General features: G+C 43.2%; 1 protein-coding gene and 1 long non-coding RNA gene across 3 annotated transcripts in view; one reads left to right on the top strand and one right to left on the bottom strand.

The window, feature by feature from the left end:
- Positions 1 to 10,369: 10,369 nt before the first annotated feature.
- On the bottom strand, positions 10,370 to 11,547 carry LOC309704492. The gene is made up of 2 exons (XR_014276273.1): positions 11,173 to 11,547; positions 10,370 to 10,616 (listed from the first exon to the last, which is right to left on the bottom strand). It is a non-coding gene; the product is annotated as an uncharacterized lncRNA (long non-coding RNA).
- Positions 11,548 to 12,488: 941 nt separating this feature from the next.
- Positions 12,489 to 17,989, top strand: part of tmem104 (transmembrane protein 104) — a 74,500-nt gene continuing 68,999 nt past the window's right edge. For both annotated transcript variants that reach the window (XM_082531449.1, XM_082531450.1), the window contains exons 1-3: positions 12,489 to 12,754; positions 13,383 to 13,456; positions 15,706 to 15,827. In XM_082531449.1, the coding sequence (XP_082387575.1) occupies positions 13,412 to 13,456; positions 15,706 to 15,827 (167 nt within the window). In that variant the 5' untranslated portion in view covers positions 12,489 to 12,754; positions 13,383 to 13,411. The remainder of the gene's footprint in view (positions 12,755 to 13,382; positions 13,457 to 15,705; positions 15,828 to 17,989) is intronic.

The following is a 17,989-nucleotide window of genomic DNA, read 5'->3' on the forward strand; positions in this document are numbered from 1 at the left end:
CTTCGCCTGGTCCAGCGTCAGCCTGTGCGTCGCCTGGTCCAGCTTCAGCCTGTGCGTCGCCTGGTCCAGCTTCAGCCTGTGCGTCGCCTGGTCCAGCTCCAGCCTGTGCTTCGTCTGCTGCAGCTCCAGCCTGTGCTTCGTCTGCTGCAGCTCCAGCCTGTGCTTCGTCTGCTGCAGCTCCAGCCTGTGCTTCGCCTGGTCCAGCCTCGTCTGGTCCAGCCTCCGTGTTTTCAGCCTCGTCTGGTCCGGCCTCCGTGTCTTCAGCCTCGTCTGGTCCGGCTTCCGTGTCTTCATCTTCGTCTGGTCCGGCTTCCGTGTCTTCATCTTCGTCTGGTCCGGCTTCCGTGTCTTCGTCTTCGTCTGGTCCGGCTTCCGTGTCTTCGTCTTCGTCTGGTCCGGCTTCGCCAGAGTCTTCGTCTGGTCCGGCTTCGTCAGAGTCTTCGTCTTCGCCTGGTCCGGCTTCGTCAGAGTCTTCATCTTCGCCTGGTCCGGCTGCAGCCTCTGCTACGCCTGGTCCGGCCTCTGCTGCTGCCTCGCCTGTTCCGGCCTCTGTTTCTGCCTCGCCTGGTCCGGCTCTAGCCTTTGCTTCTGCCTCGCCTGGTCCGGCCTCTGCTGCTGCCTCGCCTGGTCCGGCCTCTGCTGCTGCCTCGCCTGGTCCTGCTCCTGCTTCACTGTCTCCTGGTCCGGTCTCGGCTTCAGTCTGTGTTTCGCCTGGTCCGGCTTCGGCCTCGACTCCTGTTTCGCTGTCGTCAGGTCCGGCCTCGGCTTTTGTTCCTGTTTCGCCTCCGCCTGGTCCAGCTTCGGCCTCTGTTTCTGTGTCGGCCTCGCCTGGTTCTGCGGTTGTGTTGCTGTCGCCCAAGCCTCGTTTTGCCCCTCGGAATCGCCGGCCGCTTTCCGGGCTGTCAGCTGGACTTCGTTGCCATCGGGGTCGGCCGCCTGAACTGATGTCCTGTGACCTGCTGTGCTCTCGACCTCCGGGTCGGCCCCCTGAGCTCATGGATTTTGGACTGCTGGACCGCTGGCCTCCTGGTCTGCCTCCCGAACTTTTGGACTCTGTTTTGCTTTTCTGTCGACCTCCGGGGCGGCCGCCTGAACTGCTTCGCCGTTTGCTCCTGTTCTGCTGGGTTCATGGTCGCCCTCCTGAAGCTGGGTCTCGGACTTTTGTGCCCTTGTTGTTTTTGGCCTGTGTGCTTCCGGTGTTTTGGTTTTGTTTCCGGCCCTCCTTCCTGGTCCCCCTCCGCCCGCCCTGGGTGGGTTTTTTGTGGTTTTGTGTTTGTTTTCTGGGTGTTTTCGGGCGTCTGGAATCCGCCCTTGAGGGGGGGGGGGGCTCTGTCACAGGCTGGGTCTCCGACCCAGCACTCTAAGTTTTCTTTGTATTTTGTGATATGTTATTAATTTGTGTTATTTCCTATCTAGCTTTAGTTTAAGCTGTTATTTATTATTGTTCCCTTGGTTTTCTATGTTTTGGGGTTTTGTATTTCTTCATCATGTATTAGGTCTGTTAAGTTGTGTTGTCATGTTTAGTTTTAGTATTTCCTGTTTTATTCTGACAATGTCATGTGTTCTTTGTTCATTGTATTTAGCTTTCCTCTCCTGGTCCTGTCATTAGGTTTATGTCTGTCAGCTGTTCCCCCATGTGTCCCCACTTCCCCTGATCACCTCTTGTCTGTATTTAAGCCTTTTGTTTTCTTCATGCCATTGTCGGTTCGTCTGTTTACCTCAGCCATAGTTCTAGTTTTCGTCTGTTATTTTGACCTTAGCCTTAGTTTTTGCCTTTGCCTGTTTATGTTCTCCACAGTTATAGTTATAGTTTTTTGGTCTCAGTACCTTTAGTGTTTTGTTTCTTAGTGTTTTGACAGTTTGCTTTGGTTTCCTGGTTTTTCCCTGCCGTCATCTCAATAAAGCCTCACCTTTCTGTTAAAACCTTACTACTCCTCATCGTCATCTGCTTTTGGGTCCTGTTTCCACACACACCGGCGCACCCCGCCGTGACAGGAACCAGTGCTTAAACAATGAAAAATACAAACTTTGTCCTAAAACCTCTCATGTGTAGCTGTTTTTTTTTGTAAAAAGATAACAATGTTAGCTTTTTCTGCAGCTATAGGGCATGTATGGTATCACTCTATCAAAGAAGAAGACAGCCGCATGTAACTACGACGGTGGTTGCTAGTTCACCGTACATGTATTAATGTAATAACGTGGTTAGCCTACTCAACGTAAATTACACACGAACAACATTAAGCTACTCATGCAGAGAAGAACGGCTGCTGCTGCATCATCATCCTCATCATTTCTGCTACACTGGCAGGGCTAGGGGCCAGGACTCTCCTCTTCGGGTTTTTGGGGGATGTTGCTAACTCCGGGTCTGATAACAGGCACCACACCCGCAGTAGATGTGCTCGGAGTGAGGTCTCGCAGCAAGCTATCAAATACGGCGCATTTCTCGGCTTTTAAAAAAAAAAAAAACGCTATGCGTCGCCAGGTGTTTCATCAGATTCAAGGTGTTACCTCCTTTGACAGTATCACAGTATCAGCTTAAAGCACTTGTTGCAGGCTGCTGAGTTTGCATCTTTTGCTGTGAAGTACAGCCAGACTTTTGACCGCTTCGCCTTGGGCATTTTTAATCTGTAGCTCTGCTCTAAAAGAACGTACGTACCTGGACCCGCCTACTATCCTCGAAAACGTAAAATGATTTGCTAGAATCCAAAGTGTATCACAGCTCAGGAAAACAAAAAGGAACCGAAATGTGCGCTGCTTTTCGGTCTGGTTACTACCGTTTATGTCAGAACCGGTGCCATACCGGTACCCATCCCTACTGAGCAAGCCCTGTCGGTGAGTGATGCTGACTGTTTTTCGCTCACTCAGTCCGAGCATTGTGACTATGGACAACCTGCTGCTGAGCTAAGCCCCTTCTATGATCTGTTTAGTTTTCCAGCCAGCTCCCACAGACACTTGTGAACCTGCTGTTGTGACTGAGACACCCTATGTTTCTCCACCAATTTCTTAGTCTGTGACTTTTTCTTCGCCTCAGTTGGTAAATACTAATGACAACAGAACGCCACCTGCCATAGTTAAACTGGCTAAAAAACTTGAACTTGATGCCACTGAGCTAATGAATCAAGTTGAATTTTGTGTTCCACAGCCAGCCATGTTCAAACACATTCACCATGTTTTAGAGAAAGACCAAGTTAACACAGTTCAAGCTGCACCTCAAGAGACTGTTTTGGGTGTGGCTTCACCCCTGGACTGTCCCGCTCACCAGCTTATACAGAGACTGTTAGTGAAAATACTCTTGAGCTCCATTCTGCACCATCTGTCCCTGCGCCCAAGGCGGCTAGGGCTTCTTTTACACCTGTACCAGTTCCTCGGGTGAAGGAGGCAGAGGTCCAGCGGATCCCTGTTCCGGCTCCCAGGTTGAGGCCTGCCAGGGCACAGTCGGTCTCCGCACCCTTTCCTACTCCTCGCGTGGGAGTGGCTAGTGTCCAGCAAGAGCCTGCACCCATTTCTGTTTCTGCTGGCAGCTCAGTTAAGCCCATCCAGCAGCTTTTCCAATGTTCTGGAGGCTCAGCGCCACCTCCTGGTCCATCACCCATGGCTTCCCCGCCATCGCCTGGTCCTGCCGTCACCTGGTCCTGCCTCGTCCATGTCCGGCTCAGGCTGCTCAACCTCGTCCACGTCTGGTTTGGCGTTGGCGGCCACCTTCCAGGATGCTGACTGGACATCTTCACCAGAAAAGACAGCCTTTGGACCTGCTCAATCGCCACCGTCTTCTCCGCGGTCAGCGTCCTGAACTGCTTCGTCACCACCACTGGCTCCGCGGTCGGACTCCTGAACATTATGGTTCTGAGACTTAAAGAGGCAGACTAGTTTGAACATAAAATCTTACATGACTTTATTAAATATACTACAGTTAATGTACAGCTAAATAAAATGGCCCTGCAATTTCGGTGGTCAGTGGGAGGGATTATTGGGCTGCTGCCATCTCCTCCTGTGAAGAGGAGAATTTCAGGTGTGTTGTCATTATCTGCTTGATGTGAAGGCTGAACTGGGCTCAGATAAAAATATCAAAGCACAGTTTGTTCATCACTGGCTCTACTGCGATGCACAGCTGGTTTGAAATGTTGTAGCTGAAGTGATGTAAACTGAGCTCCGGTGTCTTTTTCCCCTTTTCAGATAGCTGTGAAAGAACTGTTTACACAGCGTGTGGGCTGAATGAAATCACACACACCTGTCCATGAAATGAAATCACATTTGAACAAAAGGAGGCTGTGTCTACACAAAGCTGCAATTCCTTGAAATTCACCTAATGTTTGTTTAAGCGCCTGAATTAAAGGTGGAAGTCTTGTGTATTTAAGTTTAAATCTTTTGTGGTAGCACAATCTTAGAAAGAAATATTTTTAAAGAGGATTGTGAGAATTTTTCTAATATTTTTCACTTTCCACATTCATTGAGGATACCTCTTTAAAATGCAGGGGGCACATTACTGGGATGGATGGATGGATGGATGCGACCTGTTCTTGGTGCACGCTGCCTCTCACCCTGTGGTAGCTGCTACACAGTCCCGCCCCTCTGTGAGCCTGAGCTGGATATGCTGTTGAGAAATTTGCTGGACAGCTGGAAGGATGTTTGTGCTTAGGAGTACTCAATCTCAAGGTCATTGTACTGACTGACAACCTTTCCACTCCCACCTGGTCTGATAATGAGATCTCGTGTTTACTTTTTGCTTCGGCTCCCAGCCAACAATACTGATGCACAAAGGCCATTTGATTTAATATACTGGTGTCATCCATGCTATTATATTCTGTTTAATACAAGCGGCTTCACAGCGTAAGACAGTTTACTCAGACTATGGTAGGCAAACTGCCATGGCTGCTCTAAAGACTCTGGCTTGTCTTTCTTTAACTGGTGAGCTGTAAATGGATTCTGATATTGGTAAAAATGGTAAATGGTCTGTATTTGGATAGGGCTTTACTTAGTTCCTAAGGACCCCAAAGCGCTTTACACTACATTCAGTCATTTTGTTTTGCCCAAGGACACAACGACCGAGACTGTTGCAGCCGGGGCTCGAACCGGCAATCTTCCGATTACAAAACGAACTGCCAACTCTTGAGCCACGATCGCCCCGTGTTATGAAACTCTTTCTGAGATATTGTTGGATTATATGAAGTTTGAGGTGTTTGCACTGTTCATATGGATTTCTTCTTCCTAGCAGGGTTTTCCAGTTGTTAATCTGTTAAAAACATTGATAACAGCAGTGAAAGAAACAAAACTTCTCCTTGTATTGACACATTGTAATCCACAGTTTTTTAAAACAAACAAAGACAGATCCTACTACCATCCATGTTTATTATAAATTTGTCCTTAGACACATTCTAAAGATGGACCCAACATACAGTGGTTGTGCTCCCGGTTGCAGATTTTATTGGTATTTTCTGCAGATAATGTCACTCAGTCTCCACTCAGAGCTGGTCTCAGTACGCGCACTGCACTGGTCTCCCGCCTCACTATAAGAGAAGAGAATCATTAGTCAGGTCGCCACCATCTGTGGCCTCACCTGCCTACTGCCCCCTTGAGCTCACTGCACCATCCCTCCCCTGCAGCAGGGACCACACCTCCACCACACACGTATAAACCCACGTGTGTAAACCCTTCTGGTGTCACTCAAACCTCGGTGAAAAATGCCTTAAACGTTACAAACTGCCAGACTCAGTGAAATAATTCTCCTTTAGCTTTTGTGCATTTGCATATTTCTGGTATTGTTATCATCATGATTCCACTTGGCAGGAGTTACATGTGTTTACGCTGAGAAATTATTGCATTTACTCCCATTTTATTCATACTAAAAATAACCAAACAACTGACTGATTAAATGGTAAAATGAGTTCTGGTGAAAAATCTTTGAACAGATGAAATCACATGAACTTGTATATATGACTCTTTTACTTCTGATTATTTATTTCTTCCATTTCCTATACAGAGTCTAATGAAGCTGATGAGAAAGTCCAGGTGAAATCACAGGACGAGGACCTTGGTCGTGCCTGTGAGCTGCTGACATGAACTGAAAGCAGCTCGAAAACAAGAAGAAAGACGAGACAAAGACAATGAATGTGTTAATCTTTATAATTATCAATTTTGATTATTCTTCATAAAAAATATGTATTTTTGTGCCTTTTTGTTTGCCATCCACTTAACCAAGTTTTTGTCATATGACAGCAGTCTAACCACATGTTCAGCCCTCCTTGTCCTGGCCACCTCCTCCACCTCTACTGCAGGGACCACCAAAGCAGCTGAGAGAAATAATCTCTCCAGTGTGTGCTGCGTCTGCCCCGGGATCTCCTCCCAGTTGCACATGCCTGAAAAACTTCACCTAAAAGGAGCACAGGAGGCATTCTTATCAGATGCCCGAGCCACCGAGGAGCGTTGGCACTACTCTCTGATACTTAAATTCCTCCCTGGGTCTGGGAAGAGTTGCTGCCCTGACACTACATCCTCTGACCTTGGCCTCAGACTTGGAGGCGCCAATTCTCATTCCTGTTGTTTAACATATGGTTGCAGACGGCCCCAAAGTAATCCCGGGGTCCCCCAATTCTCATACACTCTCAGATTCGCACTGTATCTGTTTTTATGGGCTATTTGTTGCTTTTATTATTTTATTAACCATGGCTAAAGCTTCAAATGAGGTCAGGTTGTTTGCACTTAATGCCTGATTGCCAAAAGCCATGGGGTCAGACTGCTCTAACTGCTCACGGCTCGTTATGAAGTCAGTGAGAAGGGATGTCTGATGTGGTAATCTCAGGCACAGAAGCCCCACCCACCTGCCGTCTGACGAGCATCCAATGTGAAAAAGGGAGGAGGTGCTGAGGCATGCTACTGCGTGTTTGCACCACCACAGTGAGTGTCACGTGAAATTCTCAGACTTAAACCTGGAACTGAATCTTAAACAGACCACAGACAAATATCAAAGTTAGTCATCAGTAACTTGTAAACTCTTCTCAGTTTCTTTTTTTGTTTGTTTCTGTCATCAATCTTTTTCTTATGCTTCCATCTTCAAGCTTATGGGTTTTTTGTACTTTCAACCAAATAAACACTCTTTGTTGGTTTGAATCCGCCCACATGTCACTCTCATTTCAATAAGGCTAAGCAGAGGTTATCAACTTGATAACTTAACCCAGGTTTTGATAACTTTCCCAGATGAATGTGCCTGATCCCATCGGTGGATCACTGACTTCCTGACGGACAGGAAGCAGCATGTGAGGCTGGGAAAGAATGTCTCGGACTCCCGGACCATCAGCACCGGCTCCCCTCAGGGCTGTGTTCTTTCTCCTCTGCTCTTCTCCCTGTACACCAACTGCTGCACCTCCACCCACCAGTCTGTCAAGCTAATCAAGTTTGCAGATGACACCACCGTTATTGGACTCATCTCGGACGGGGACGAGTCTGCCTACAGGAGGGAGGTTGAACGTCTGGTGTCCTGGTGCAGCCACAACAACCTGGTGCTGAATGCCCAGAAGACAGTGGAGATTATTGTGGACTTCAGGAAGGACACAGCCCCACTCCCCCATCATCCTGACTGACACCCCCATCACCTCTGTGGACTCATTCCGCTTCCTGGGTACCACCATCACCCAGGACCTGAAGTGGGAGCCCACCATCACCTCCGTCATCAAGAAAGCCCAGCAGAGGATGTACTTCCTGAGGCAGCTGAAGAAATTCAACCTGCCAACACGGACGATGATGCAGTTCTACACCGCAATCATCGAGTCCATCCTCACCTCCTCCATCACCGTGTGGTACGCTGGAGCCACTATCAGGGACAAACAGAGACTGCAGCGTGTTGTGCGCTCTGCTGAGAAGGTGATTGGCTGCAGACTCCCATCTCTGCAGGACCTGTACACCTCCAGGACATTGCGGCGTGCAGCTCGGATCTCAGCTGACCCTTCTCACCCTGGACACAGTCTGTTTGACCTGCTCCCCTCAGGCAGGAGGCTCCGGTCCATTCGCACCAGAACCTCTCGCCATAAGAACAGTTTCTTCCCCTCTGCTGTTGGACTCATGAACAATAACCACATGACTGTCCCCGCCACTAACACATGACCCTACGCTGTGTTCACTGCATCATTCCATGTTTGCACTGATCACCACCTGCACTCATGTATATATCTATCTACTTAGCACTTTCAATTTTAATTTTTATGTTTATTTAAGTGTTATCTGACAGTATGTTTGCACTAAGTACCGCAGCAATTTCCTAATGTTGTAAACCTGCTCAACATTTGGCAATAAAACCCTTTCTGATTCTGATTCAGGGTTAATCAGTTTAGTGCTCACATGGTTGGAGCTGAGAGCAGCTGACCAATCAGAAACACAGATGAGCCCACTGGCGGCGCATTGACTTTATAAAGCAAATTAAAACTACAATATTAGAAAATATCAAGAGATTAAACACATATAACACACTGAAAGCAGTTAAAGCTGCAGCAGTGTGTGTGTGTGTGTGTGTGTGTGTGTGTGTGTGTGTGTGTGTGTGTGTGTGTGTGTGTTTCCAAAGCTCTGTGGGAGTGTGCAGTCACGATTGTACAATGAGTGTGAATTTTAAATGCTTTGGTCAGCAGTATGGAAAAGACTTGTATGGGCAGAAATCTGTGCCATCGGAAACTGAATTTGAATAAGTTCAATTTGAATTTAAATTGCTCAGATTGAATCTGAATTGTAACTTGAATAAATGCTTTTGAAAACTGAATTTGAATTAGTCTAATTTGAAATTGAATTTATGGTTTGAAAATGATCATCACTAAATTGAAATTGAATTTATATTTTGAAAATGAATTGATTTGCTTTGAAACTGCATTTTATCCTTTAAAAATTCAGCTCTCGAATAATTTCAGTTTCACTTCTCACCATTCAGTTTCAGTTCTACAATTCAATTTCAGTTCCAAAATTCAGTTTTTTGGAACTTACATCCGGTTCCGGTTCAAGCGCAGATTAATAGAACTACGTTTTACTAGCGGACCGAAAGTGTTACCGACGGGAATCTACAGCGTCTTGAGCTGAATTAAGACTTCAGAAGTCATTCGTCATGTCGAATGACCAGCGGATAAACTCTCAGGTTGGTAATAAATGTATTACATGTATAAGAACAAGCGTCATGTTAACAAAAGATAGCCGTATGGTAACTGTTATGCTTATTGTAGCTGTTAGCTAAAAACGCTAATTTAGCGTAGTTTGCCCTGAATTCAGCTTTGACAAACAAATATGATCGACTGTTTCTAGTAGAATTCCAAAGTTGTCATCTTGGACCCTCTCAGAGTGCCCCTCTGTATGCTTGCAGAGACCCCTACAGTAGGGAAACATGCAAAACAGTGTCCAAACCTTTGTGTTTTAGCTTTGTTTATGTCTTACACAGCATCCCAACTCTTTAGCTAACTTAATAACTTTAGCTAAAGTGAATAGTTAGTCTAATTCATTAGTGCAGCATTACTGGATCATCTCTGTTTGAAGTGGTATAATGTGATATACAACTATCACTGAAACAGCAAACTTTGTAAATAAGCAAACAACACTTCTCATTCTCTAAACGTTTGGCCACAGCTGTAGATTACACTATCAGTGCTTGTTCACTCTTGACAATAATTACATTTCTAAATTCTCTTTGTGCATTTACAGGTAAACAATATCTAATATTTTATTTAAATGACTGCTTTGTCTTTGAAAAGGGTGAAGAGCCTGAGGCCGGTGACAGTCCAGTTCTACTCTAAGTACATCCTTACAGTGGCTCACAGGACAAGGCCACATTCCTGTCCTGCCAGAAGAGAAGACAAACTTCAGAGTCTTCATGCAGTTCAACCACACCTGTCATATTCCATATGACAGGGGTCTCAAACTCCAGTCCTCAAGGGTGGACTGGAGTCATGCAACTTTTCCATGCCCTCGAGGACTGGAGTTTGAGACCCCTGCCGTATGGTGTTCATGCTGTTTTCTACCCCACAGTTACAGCATGTCTGACTGCCTGTTCAGCATATGCAAAAATATGAGTTTAAGCATGTGATGACTAAGGCCTTCCATTATGGTGTTTGTCATCACATGTCACAGACATCTGGATGATCATTTGGAATAAACTAAAAACTTGTTACTTCATCTTTTATCTTTATTATTATTATTATTGTTGTTCTTATTTTACACTTTTCATGGTTAGGCATTGGGTTTATTTGTAGTAGTCCTTTCCAACGTCTTTCCCTCTTCCATGTTACTGTGTCAGCTTGTCAGCATCTATTTGGGTTTGGAAGTGGAACAGAAAGTCAGGAAATCCAAAGTGCCATTAAAACCAGAAGAGGTTCTTATATTTCAGAAGAAGGGATTAATTCAAAAGAAATGACCTCAATGCCATATTTTATTTAGGAACACTAGAGAGCACTTTGCAAAATAACACATTCTTATAATTTCACCCTCAGATGAGCCAAGCTACGACTGTCAGGGAATGTGATGTAGGTACAGAGCATATGAGAGTGGTTAAGTTAATGTCTCTTGTCTAGATGAAGGCACAATAGGGATCAATGGCAAGGCGTAGAGATTCCGTATCTTCAGTCTTCAGTGGACACTCCATTTCTGGCACAAAACACCTGTAAAAGATGGTCGATTTAGGAGGTGACCCGACAACTTCAGCCTGTCAAACATAGTAATGGAGCAGCATGTTTAAAAAATATATCTAATTAAGCATGCACTCAGTACCCTAAGAATTATTATGGTAGTTAAACACAGTGATAGTTGTATATCATATTATATCACTTCAAACAGAGATGATCCAGTAATGCTGCACTAATGAATTAGACTAACTATTCACTTTAGCTAAAGTTATTAAGTTAGCTAAAGAGTTGGGATGCTGTGTAAGACATAAATAAAGCTAAAACACAAAGGTTTGGACACTGTTTTGCATGTTTCCCTACTGTAGGGGTCTCTGCAAGCATACAGAGGGGTACTCTGAGAGGGTACAAGATGACAACTTTGGAATTCTACTAGAAACAGTCGATCATATTTGTTGTCAAAGCTGAATTCAGGGCAAACTACGCTAAATTAGCGTTTTTAGCTAACAGCTACAATAAGCATAACAGTTACCATACGGCTATCTTTTGTTAACATGACGCTTGTTCTTATACATGTAGTACATTTATTACCAACCTGAGAGTTTATCCGCTGGTCATTCGACATGACGAATGACTTCTGAAGTCTTAATTCAGCTCAAGACGCTGTAGATTCCCGTCAGTAACACTTTCGGTCCGCTAGTAAAACGTAGTTCTATTAATCTGCGCTTGAACCGGAACCGGATGTAAGTTCCAAAAAACTGAATTTTGGAACTGAAATTGAATTGTAGAACTGAAACTGAATGGTGAGAAGTGAAACTGAAATTATTCGAGAGCTGAATTTTTAAAGGATAAAATGCAGTTTCAAAGCAAATCAATTCATTTTCAAAATATAAATTCAATTTCAATTTAGTGATGATCATTTTCAAACCATAAATTCAATTTCAAATTAGACTAATTCAAATTCAGTTTTCAAAAGCATTTATTCAAGTTACAATTCAGATTCAATCTGAGCAATTCAAATTCAAATTGAACTTATTCAAATTCAGTTTCTGATGGCACAGATTTCTGCCCATAGACTTGAGCTACAATATTAATAAAATCTATCATATTGCTGGAAGGGAAGCTGGCTGTAGTTTAACAGACTTATCAGAATCACAGCTCGATTGTTAAGACACAGGAGGACCTGAAGGATTACAACCGTTTTTCATTGAACACCTCTGCAGCTGAGGGTGTGTTTAAATGCCTGAGAGGGAAGTGCCGGTTCAGCTCAGTTTGTGGACTGAAATAACGTAAAAACAACTGTGTCAGGCGACACGTTTATAAACTCATCTCCAGTAAATGTGATTATTATAGAAGGGCGCTGGTTCATGCTGGCATCCGTGGTAATTTTGCACCAAATCTCACTTGTCTGATGCCAGAATTGTAAACGCCAATAAAAGAAGGATTTCATTCACTGGGATTTCAGTGTGAGCCCAAGACCCAGGGACTCTGCTTTATTATGGCACAGACAGGTATGCCATATGTCATATGACATGTACACGTGTACATGCCGCTAGAAGGGTCGCTCATATTGATAACCCTGACAGTCCGAAAAGGCGGGTAATAAATTGTGGCTAATTCAAATAGACAAATTTATCAAATGTATTTGTAAAACGCGAGGCAGAATAAGCTAAAGGTTACCATAAAAAATAAATATAATTAATATGTGATATTAAACTCTAAAACATGGAGTCAAATTTCAACCGTGATTTTACAGTAGGGTCGTCAAGTTAACGATTATAAGATGGGGCAAAATGTTCAAAATAAAAGCTTTCTTTGGTCAGCCAACGGGCTGCCTTGCAACTAGGGTAAACAAGCCTTTACTTTGAAAATCAGTAACGGAAATGTGTGCTTGCGTCAGAGGTAGTTTTATTTGACTGGTTGACCGAACCAGCTGAGGTGCTGGTTCGGTTAGTTTACTGCTGAAGTTAGCGCCGTGTTAGAGACGTATTTCTTTATGGAAATGTGTTTTTATTTCCCGCTTTACACCGACTTCCAGGCTGCCACATAAAGGCGAACCAGTCCGTGCTGGCTGAACTGGAAAAGTGAGCTTTTTTCGGCTAGTGAGTGAGGATTTGGTCCCGAGCATCCTGCTAGCTTAGCAGCTAAGTTAGCAACACAAACCAGAGAGGAGGGAGGTGAGCAGTGTTTACTTTCATTTCCAGTAATGACAGCTCTGTGGCAGCTCGATATCTGCAGAATAACTTGATGAATTTATCTATTTTTATTAGTAATTATTTTATGCTGTTATTCAAACGTGATAGATGTGCTAGTCTGACGTTATACTTCCCGAATGAGCGGTTGCCATGCAAATGTCAGCTCTCTGAAATTACATAAACTCAACTAAATGAAGGCAAAGTGGCCAGCGAAGATACACATACTTAACGTTTAGTAGGTCATATTTGTGGCCATGGCTCAAAGGAACTATGGCAGTACAGTTTTTGTCACTGACAGCTGGAAGAAGACATGTGACACTGAACACAAACCTTCAGATTTAACGCGTCATATTTCTGCCGAATTAAAGAGCAGCTCCTAAAAGTTAATTAATGTCCCAGGTTGGATTTTGTGCTTGTACTTCATGGAAATGTTAAGGTAAATGCTAAATTACACGATAAGTTACCGGGTTTTTGTTTCCATGCAAGTAAGAAAAGATTTAGCACTTCGAATGACACTCCCCCTGAAACTTAAGAAAAGATAATTGTTATCATCATGGCAGTAACGCAACAGGCTTCATAAGCTACCTGACTGCTTTTTCTTTCTGTCCAGGTGAGAGGTGAGAACCAGGGTCACCGACCATGGCAGGTGGGATTACAGACACAGGAGAGCCCTACTCTCCATTTGTAAGTTTCCAGCATGCAGGAGTTATCTCCCAGTCTCTCTTTGAATATTTAAAATACACCCTTGCTGGTTTAAAACAGCCTCTCCTACTAAAGCACACTGTTACGAACACATGAAAGGGCGTTTAATGTTCAGCACATTATGACCTCTAAAGGCTGCCACACTGTGCTGCTTTTGGTTGTAATTTGTAGTTTAAAGGAAACAAAGGACGGTGTGTTAGTCACAGCTTTCCTGTCAATGAAAAGAGGAAAATCGAAGGAAATTGTTTGACTTCCAAGCGTGGCTGTGCTCTCGTCACTTCTGTCCCAAAGCAGCTGATGCATTTAGTCACTAAAGGAGCTAAGAGATGGTGCTGGTTGTGAGGACACCTAAACACAAAATCAGTGCTGATAGTTTAATTTAATTAAAAGTGTTTTCAAAGAAAGAGTAACACAGCAGCTATGTGACGGCCAGGGAATGATTTACTTGACCTGGATAGAAAATTAGAGGACATTAGTGTGTGATGGTGTCACTGTAGGAACCAAAGACTGGAAAGCAATGATCTTTCAAATTTTAGAAGAATTAGCTTTAAATCAAATCAAATCAAATCAAATCACTTTTATTGTCACATCACATGTGCAGGCACACTGGCACAGCACATGCGAGTGAAATTCTTGTGTGCGAGCCCCACAAGCAACAGAGATGTGCAAACACAACAACACAAACGAGCAAAATACAAGAATGGCCAACCTGAAACTAATAAATATATGTACAATATATAATAGTGTATGCATTTCTGGATGTGTATACTAAATATTTTCCTACGTGTGTGTGTGTGTGTGTGTGTGTGTGTGTGTGTGTGTGTGTATACACACATTTTTACAAATTAAATAGTAAAAAAAAAAAAAAATAAAATAATAATAATAATAATTATAAAATATACAGAGTTGAATATGTGCAAAACAAATGGCAAAAAAAATAGCAGATTGAAACTGCTGAGGTTAAAATCCCGATTAAAAAGCCGCAGCTGTCGTCTTTGTCAGAGCTCCTTTTAAGGTCAGGCACATGCTTAACCACCTGACTGGCCTCTTTGAAAATGCTGTAGTTGCAGTATTGTTGCTTTATCGCCAACCTTGGAACTTGTTTGAACAAAGCTCTTCGAAGCAGAGAGGGTTAAAAGCCTTGTCACGGGGCCTGAGATTGAACCCCTGACATTCAGAAACCCGGAACCCTGTGAGCTGAACAACCACGTTAAATACTTCATAAAGTTAGGACACGTCTGTGTCAAGTTGCCTCAGAAATGTATCCATGTTACTTTTAGGATCGACTGTTGTGCTTCCTTATTATCAGGCTTTCCTAAAAGCTCTCTGAAAAGTCTTCAGTTGATTGAAAATACCACAGTGAGAGTACTAGCTTCACTCTCAGACTGCAGGCTTGTAGTTATATTTACTAGTTGTTGTTCATGTTCACTGTATGCAACGTTTTTCTCCCCCCTTTGGTTGATCCTGCTTCTACTGGCTGTCTCTTGATATTAAAATAGAGTTCTTCCTCTCCACAGTCACCAAGTGCTGCTCGCAGGGGATCATTTCATTTTTTTGGTTCTCTCTCTAATTTTCTTACAAACGAAGGGTCTTGAGATGACTTTTAGTGAAAATAGCTGATCAAGTCTGCTTGTAAAAATAAGTTTTGTGTGTGAAAGTGCAATGATAAATAAAGAGGAAGCTTAAAAGATCCTTCTACGTCCTCTTTTCTTCTTTTTGTCACGTCAGGCGTCTTTACTCAGTTCGACAGCTCAGTACATACCCTGACTTTGCTTACTTCAGCATGACTTTGCCACAAAGAGTCAGCTCTGCTGGTCAGATGATTTTCTGTTTTTGGTTTTTTTTTCTTTTTCCAGGAAGTAAAAGCCTTGAATGATTAAAGCACTCAGCTATCCGATAGTGTAAGTGCTGCCCAATTAAGCCCTACTGTCTCCCTTGGCACTGGCCCATTCTTCCACCCAAGTAGCTTGATCTGTATCAGCCCGGGTGCCAAGGAGCACCTGATACTCTGGTGCCTGAGGATTTGCACTTGAGGAAAAAGGCTTTTAGTAAATCATTAATAGTTTCTAATAATATTTTCTAATATTATTATACAATAGTAAAAAATATTGGATGTCTGTGGAGAGATGGGGTCAGCAGAGGTGAAATGAAAAGCTTGTGCGGTGATAAATGTTAATATTTATCAGGAGCACACCTATGCATTTCTTTACCTCCCGTGGTTTCCTCTCCAGGTGGGGCTGGTGTACATGTTCAACCTGATTGTGGGGACCGGAGCTCTGACGATGCCCAAAGCCTTCGCTCAAGCTGGGTGGGTGGTCAGCTTGGCCCTCATCACCTTTTTAGGATTTATGAGGTGAGTGTTGCTCTGATCCAAACTTAGTTAAATAATAATAGTCATTGACTTCCACCTCTGCCTTTTTTTTCCTGTCTGGGATTCACAGGTAAACGTGGGTTTCTTTCTTTGGTTGATATTTGCCACCCAGTAGGCCTTCTTTTACTTCCTCTTTCACTAATAACACGGCACATTTTAAAAACTCTATTGTGTCCAGGTTACTTTCTGTTAGGACTGCATGATTATGCCGGGTGTGATTTGTTCGTGGTTAACATCGCTGGCCCTGAATCTGAAGGATTGAGCTGCTTCCAGGAACGAGCTCTCGATTTGTTTCTTGTCTGGTGTTTGTATCGTCTTTTAATGTAGCGTTACAGGTTCAGACTGTTTACTGGAAACATAAAACTGCACGGTGCAGGGAGGAGCTGTGATTGGCACATGCAGGCACATCACCAGGTGGAGATTTAAAGACAGATTGATAGCACTCACCTTCAGTCAGTTATCTTGATTTAACTGAGACAAGCCAAAATTGTAATCAAGTGAAATTGTGCAGCCCTGTTTTCGTTTTTTAAATATATCTTCCATTTACAGATGTAGCCTAAACATCTCAGATGCGTGTTGGTATTTAAGTTTAAGAGAGAGAGGCTTGTAGCTGAAATATGAGAAGTGCTCATTCAAATGACTTCATGACACTGGACTTCCTTTGGTCCCTATCAGTGAACCCACAGCAAGAAGTAGCAATGTTTATTAAAGACATGCTCAGGCGCTGAAATTATTCAGGCTTTATTGGCACACTATGTGCAGGGTCAGTTATGTCGAGTTTTCAAATGAACATTTCTTTTGTAGTTCTGAGTGTTTCTTGCCAAATTTTACCCCTAAAATCAGATTATTATGTAGAAAAATATCTGATTTAAGAAATATATAAAGACTATTTAATTAACAAAAGTGTCGTGGCGTGGAGCACAGATTGCTTCAGTGGTTGTTGGTGGTAACTCAGGGATCTGAAGTTTATTTGAGAAAGGATGGAGCTTTCATAGTTCAGCACGCTGGACCTGGATGTGTAGCTTCTGGTGCCAACTAGCCTCCGGTTAGCTGGAATTAGGAAGTGAGGAATACACTGGAAGTAATTCTTTATAATGCAAGGTCGGATCAGGGTTTGGTTACCCAACTAATAATAATAAATAACAGAAATGCAATAATTCAGGATAACTTAACTGAATTGGGATTTATTAATAAATGAGTGACAGGAAGTCTTTGCTGAGCGATCCTACTCACACATGAGAGGAGCGAGTGGAGAAATAAAACGAAATAATCACGGTGATGACATCAGTTTCATACACAGAGACACCGAAGTATGTTTTAGAGGGAATCGCTTTATTTTTGTCTTGGTTTGTTTTGTTGTGAACATTTTTTACTCCCAGTATAGAATATTTCATGTTCTACATGTTGTATATATATTTCTCTGGTGACTGTTTGGTAGAACAAACTCACTCTGCACCCTGGTCATGGAGCAATCTGCAGAACACACTAAAGCTGTTCATTCATCTCCCTGGAAGAGCTCCGTTTCCAAGCGCGTTATTCCTGAGCTGGACTTTGTTTTGGGGTTTTTTGTAATTGTTTGCTTTGATTTTCTTGATCGCGCCTCTTCATTTTATAGCTTTCGCAACCTTTTGCTTTCTTGGCAGTGTGCTTTGAAAAAGAGATTTTAATTATAGGGAGCGCACCGGGCAAATAAGGATCAAATAAATAAATGCGTATAAAACTTTGCTTCTTCCACTTCATGTTAGTAGCTGGTGTATACCTGCAAGCAACGAAATGTTACTGATACTGGATCAGTTTTTCAGAGTTGGGATTACACTCAAACCAGCATAAATATGAGAATGTTACATCCAAACTCTGCAATCTGTCATTGCGAATATGGAAAGTTTATAGGGAAGACCCAGTGTAGGCTTTTCCTAACAATATGAACCTTTTTATAAACCCATTTTCATTAAACTTATTCTAATCTGAAGCTTTCATAAATCCCTCATTTGTTATACACAGAAACTTGGTGCTTTCCTTTCTTCGCCAGCCTGCGGCGGCGTAATAAATGAAGGTTTCTGCTGGTGAAAGCACCATTTGATAATGGATCAGACTTTTTTTTTTCCTCTGTCATTAAAAATATGACCTGTTAACTCGATTATCAT

This window comes from Aulonocara stuartgranti (assembly GCF_965226115.1).
Source record: "Aulonocara stuartgranti genome assembly, chromosome: 4".
Lineage (NCBI taxonomy): Eukaryota > Metazoa > Chordata > Actinopteri > Cichliformes > Cichlidae > Aulonocara > Aulonocara stuartgranti.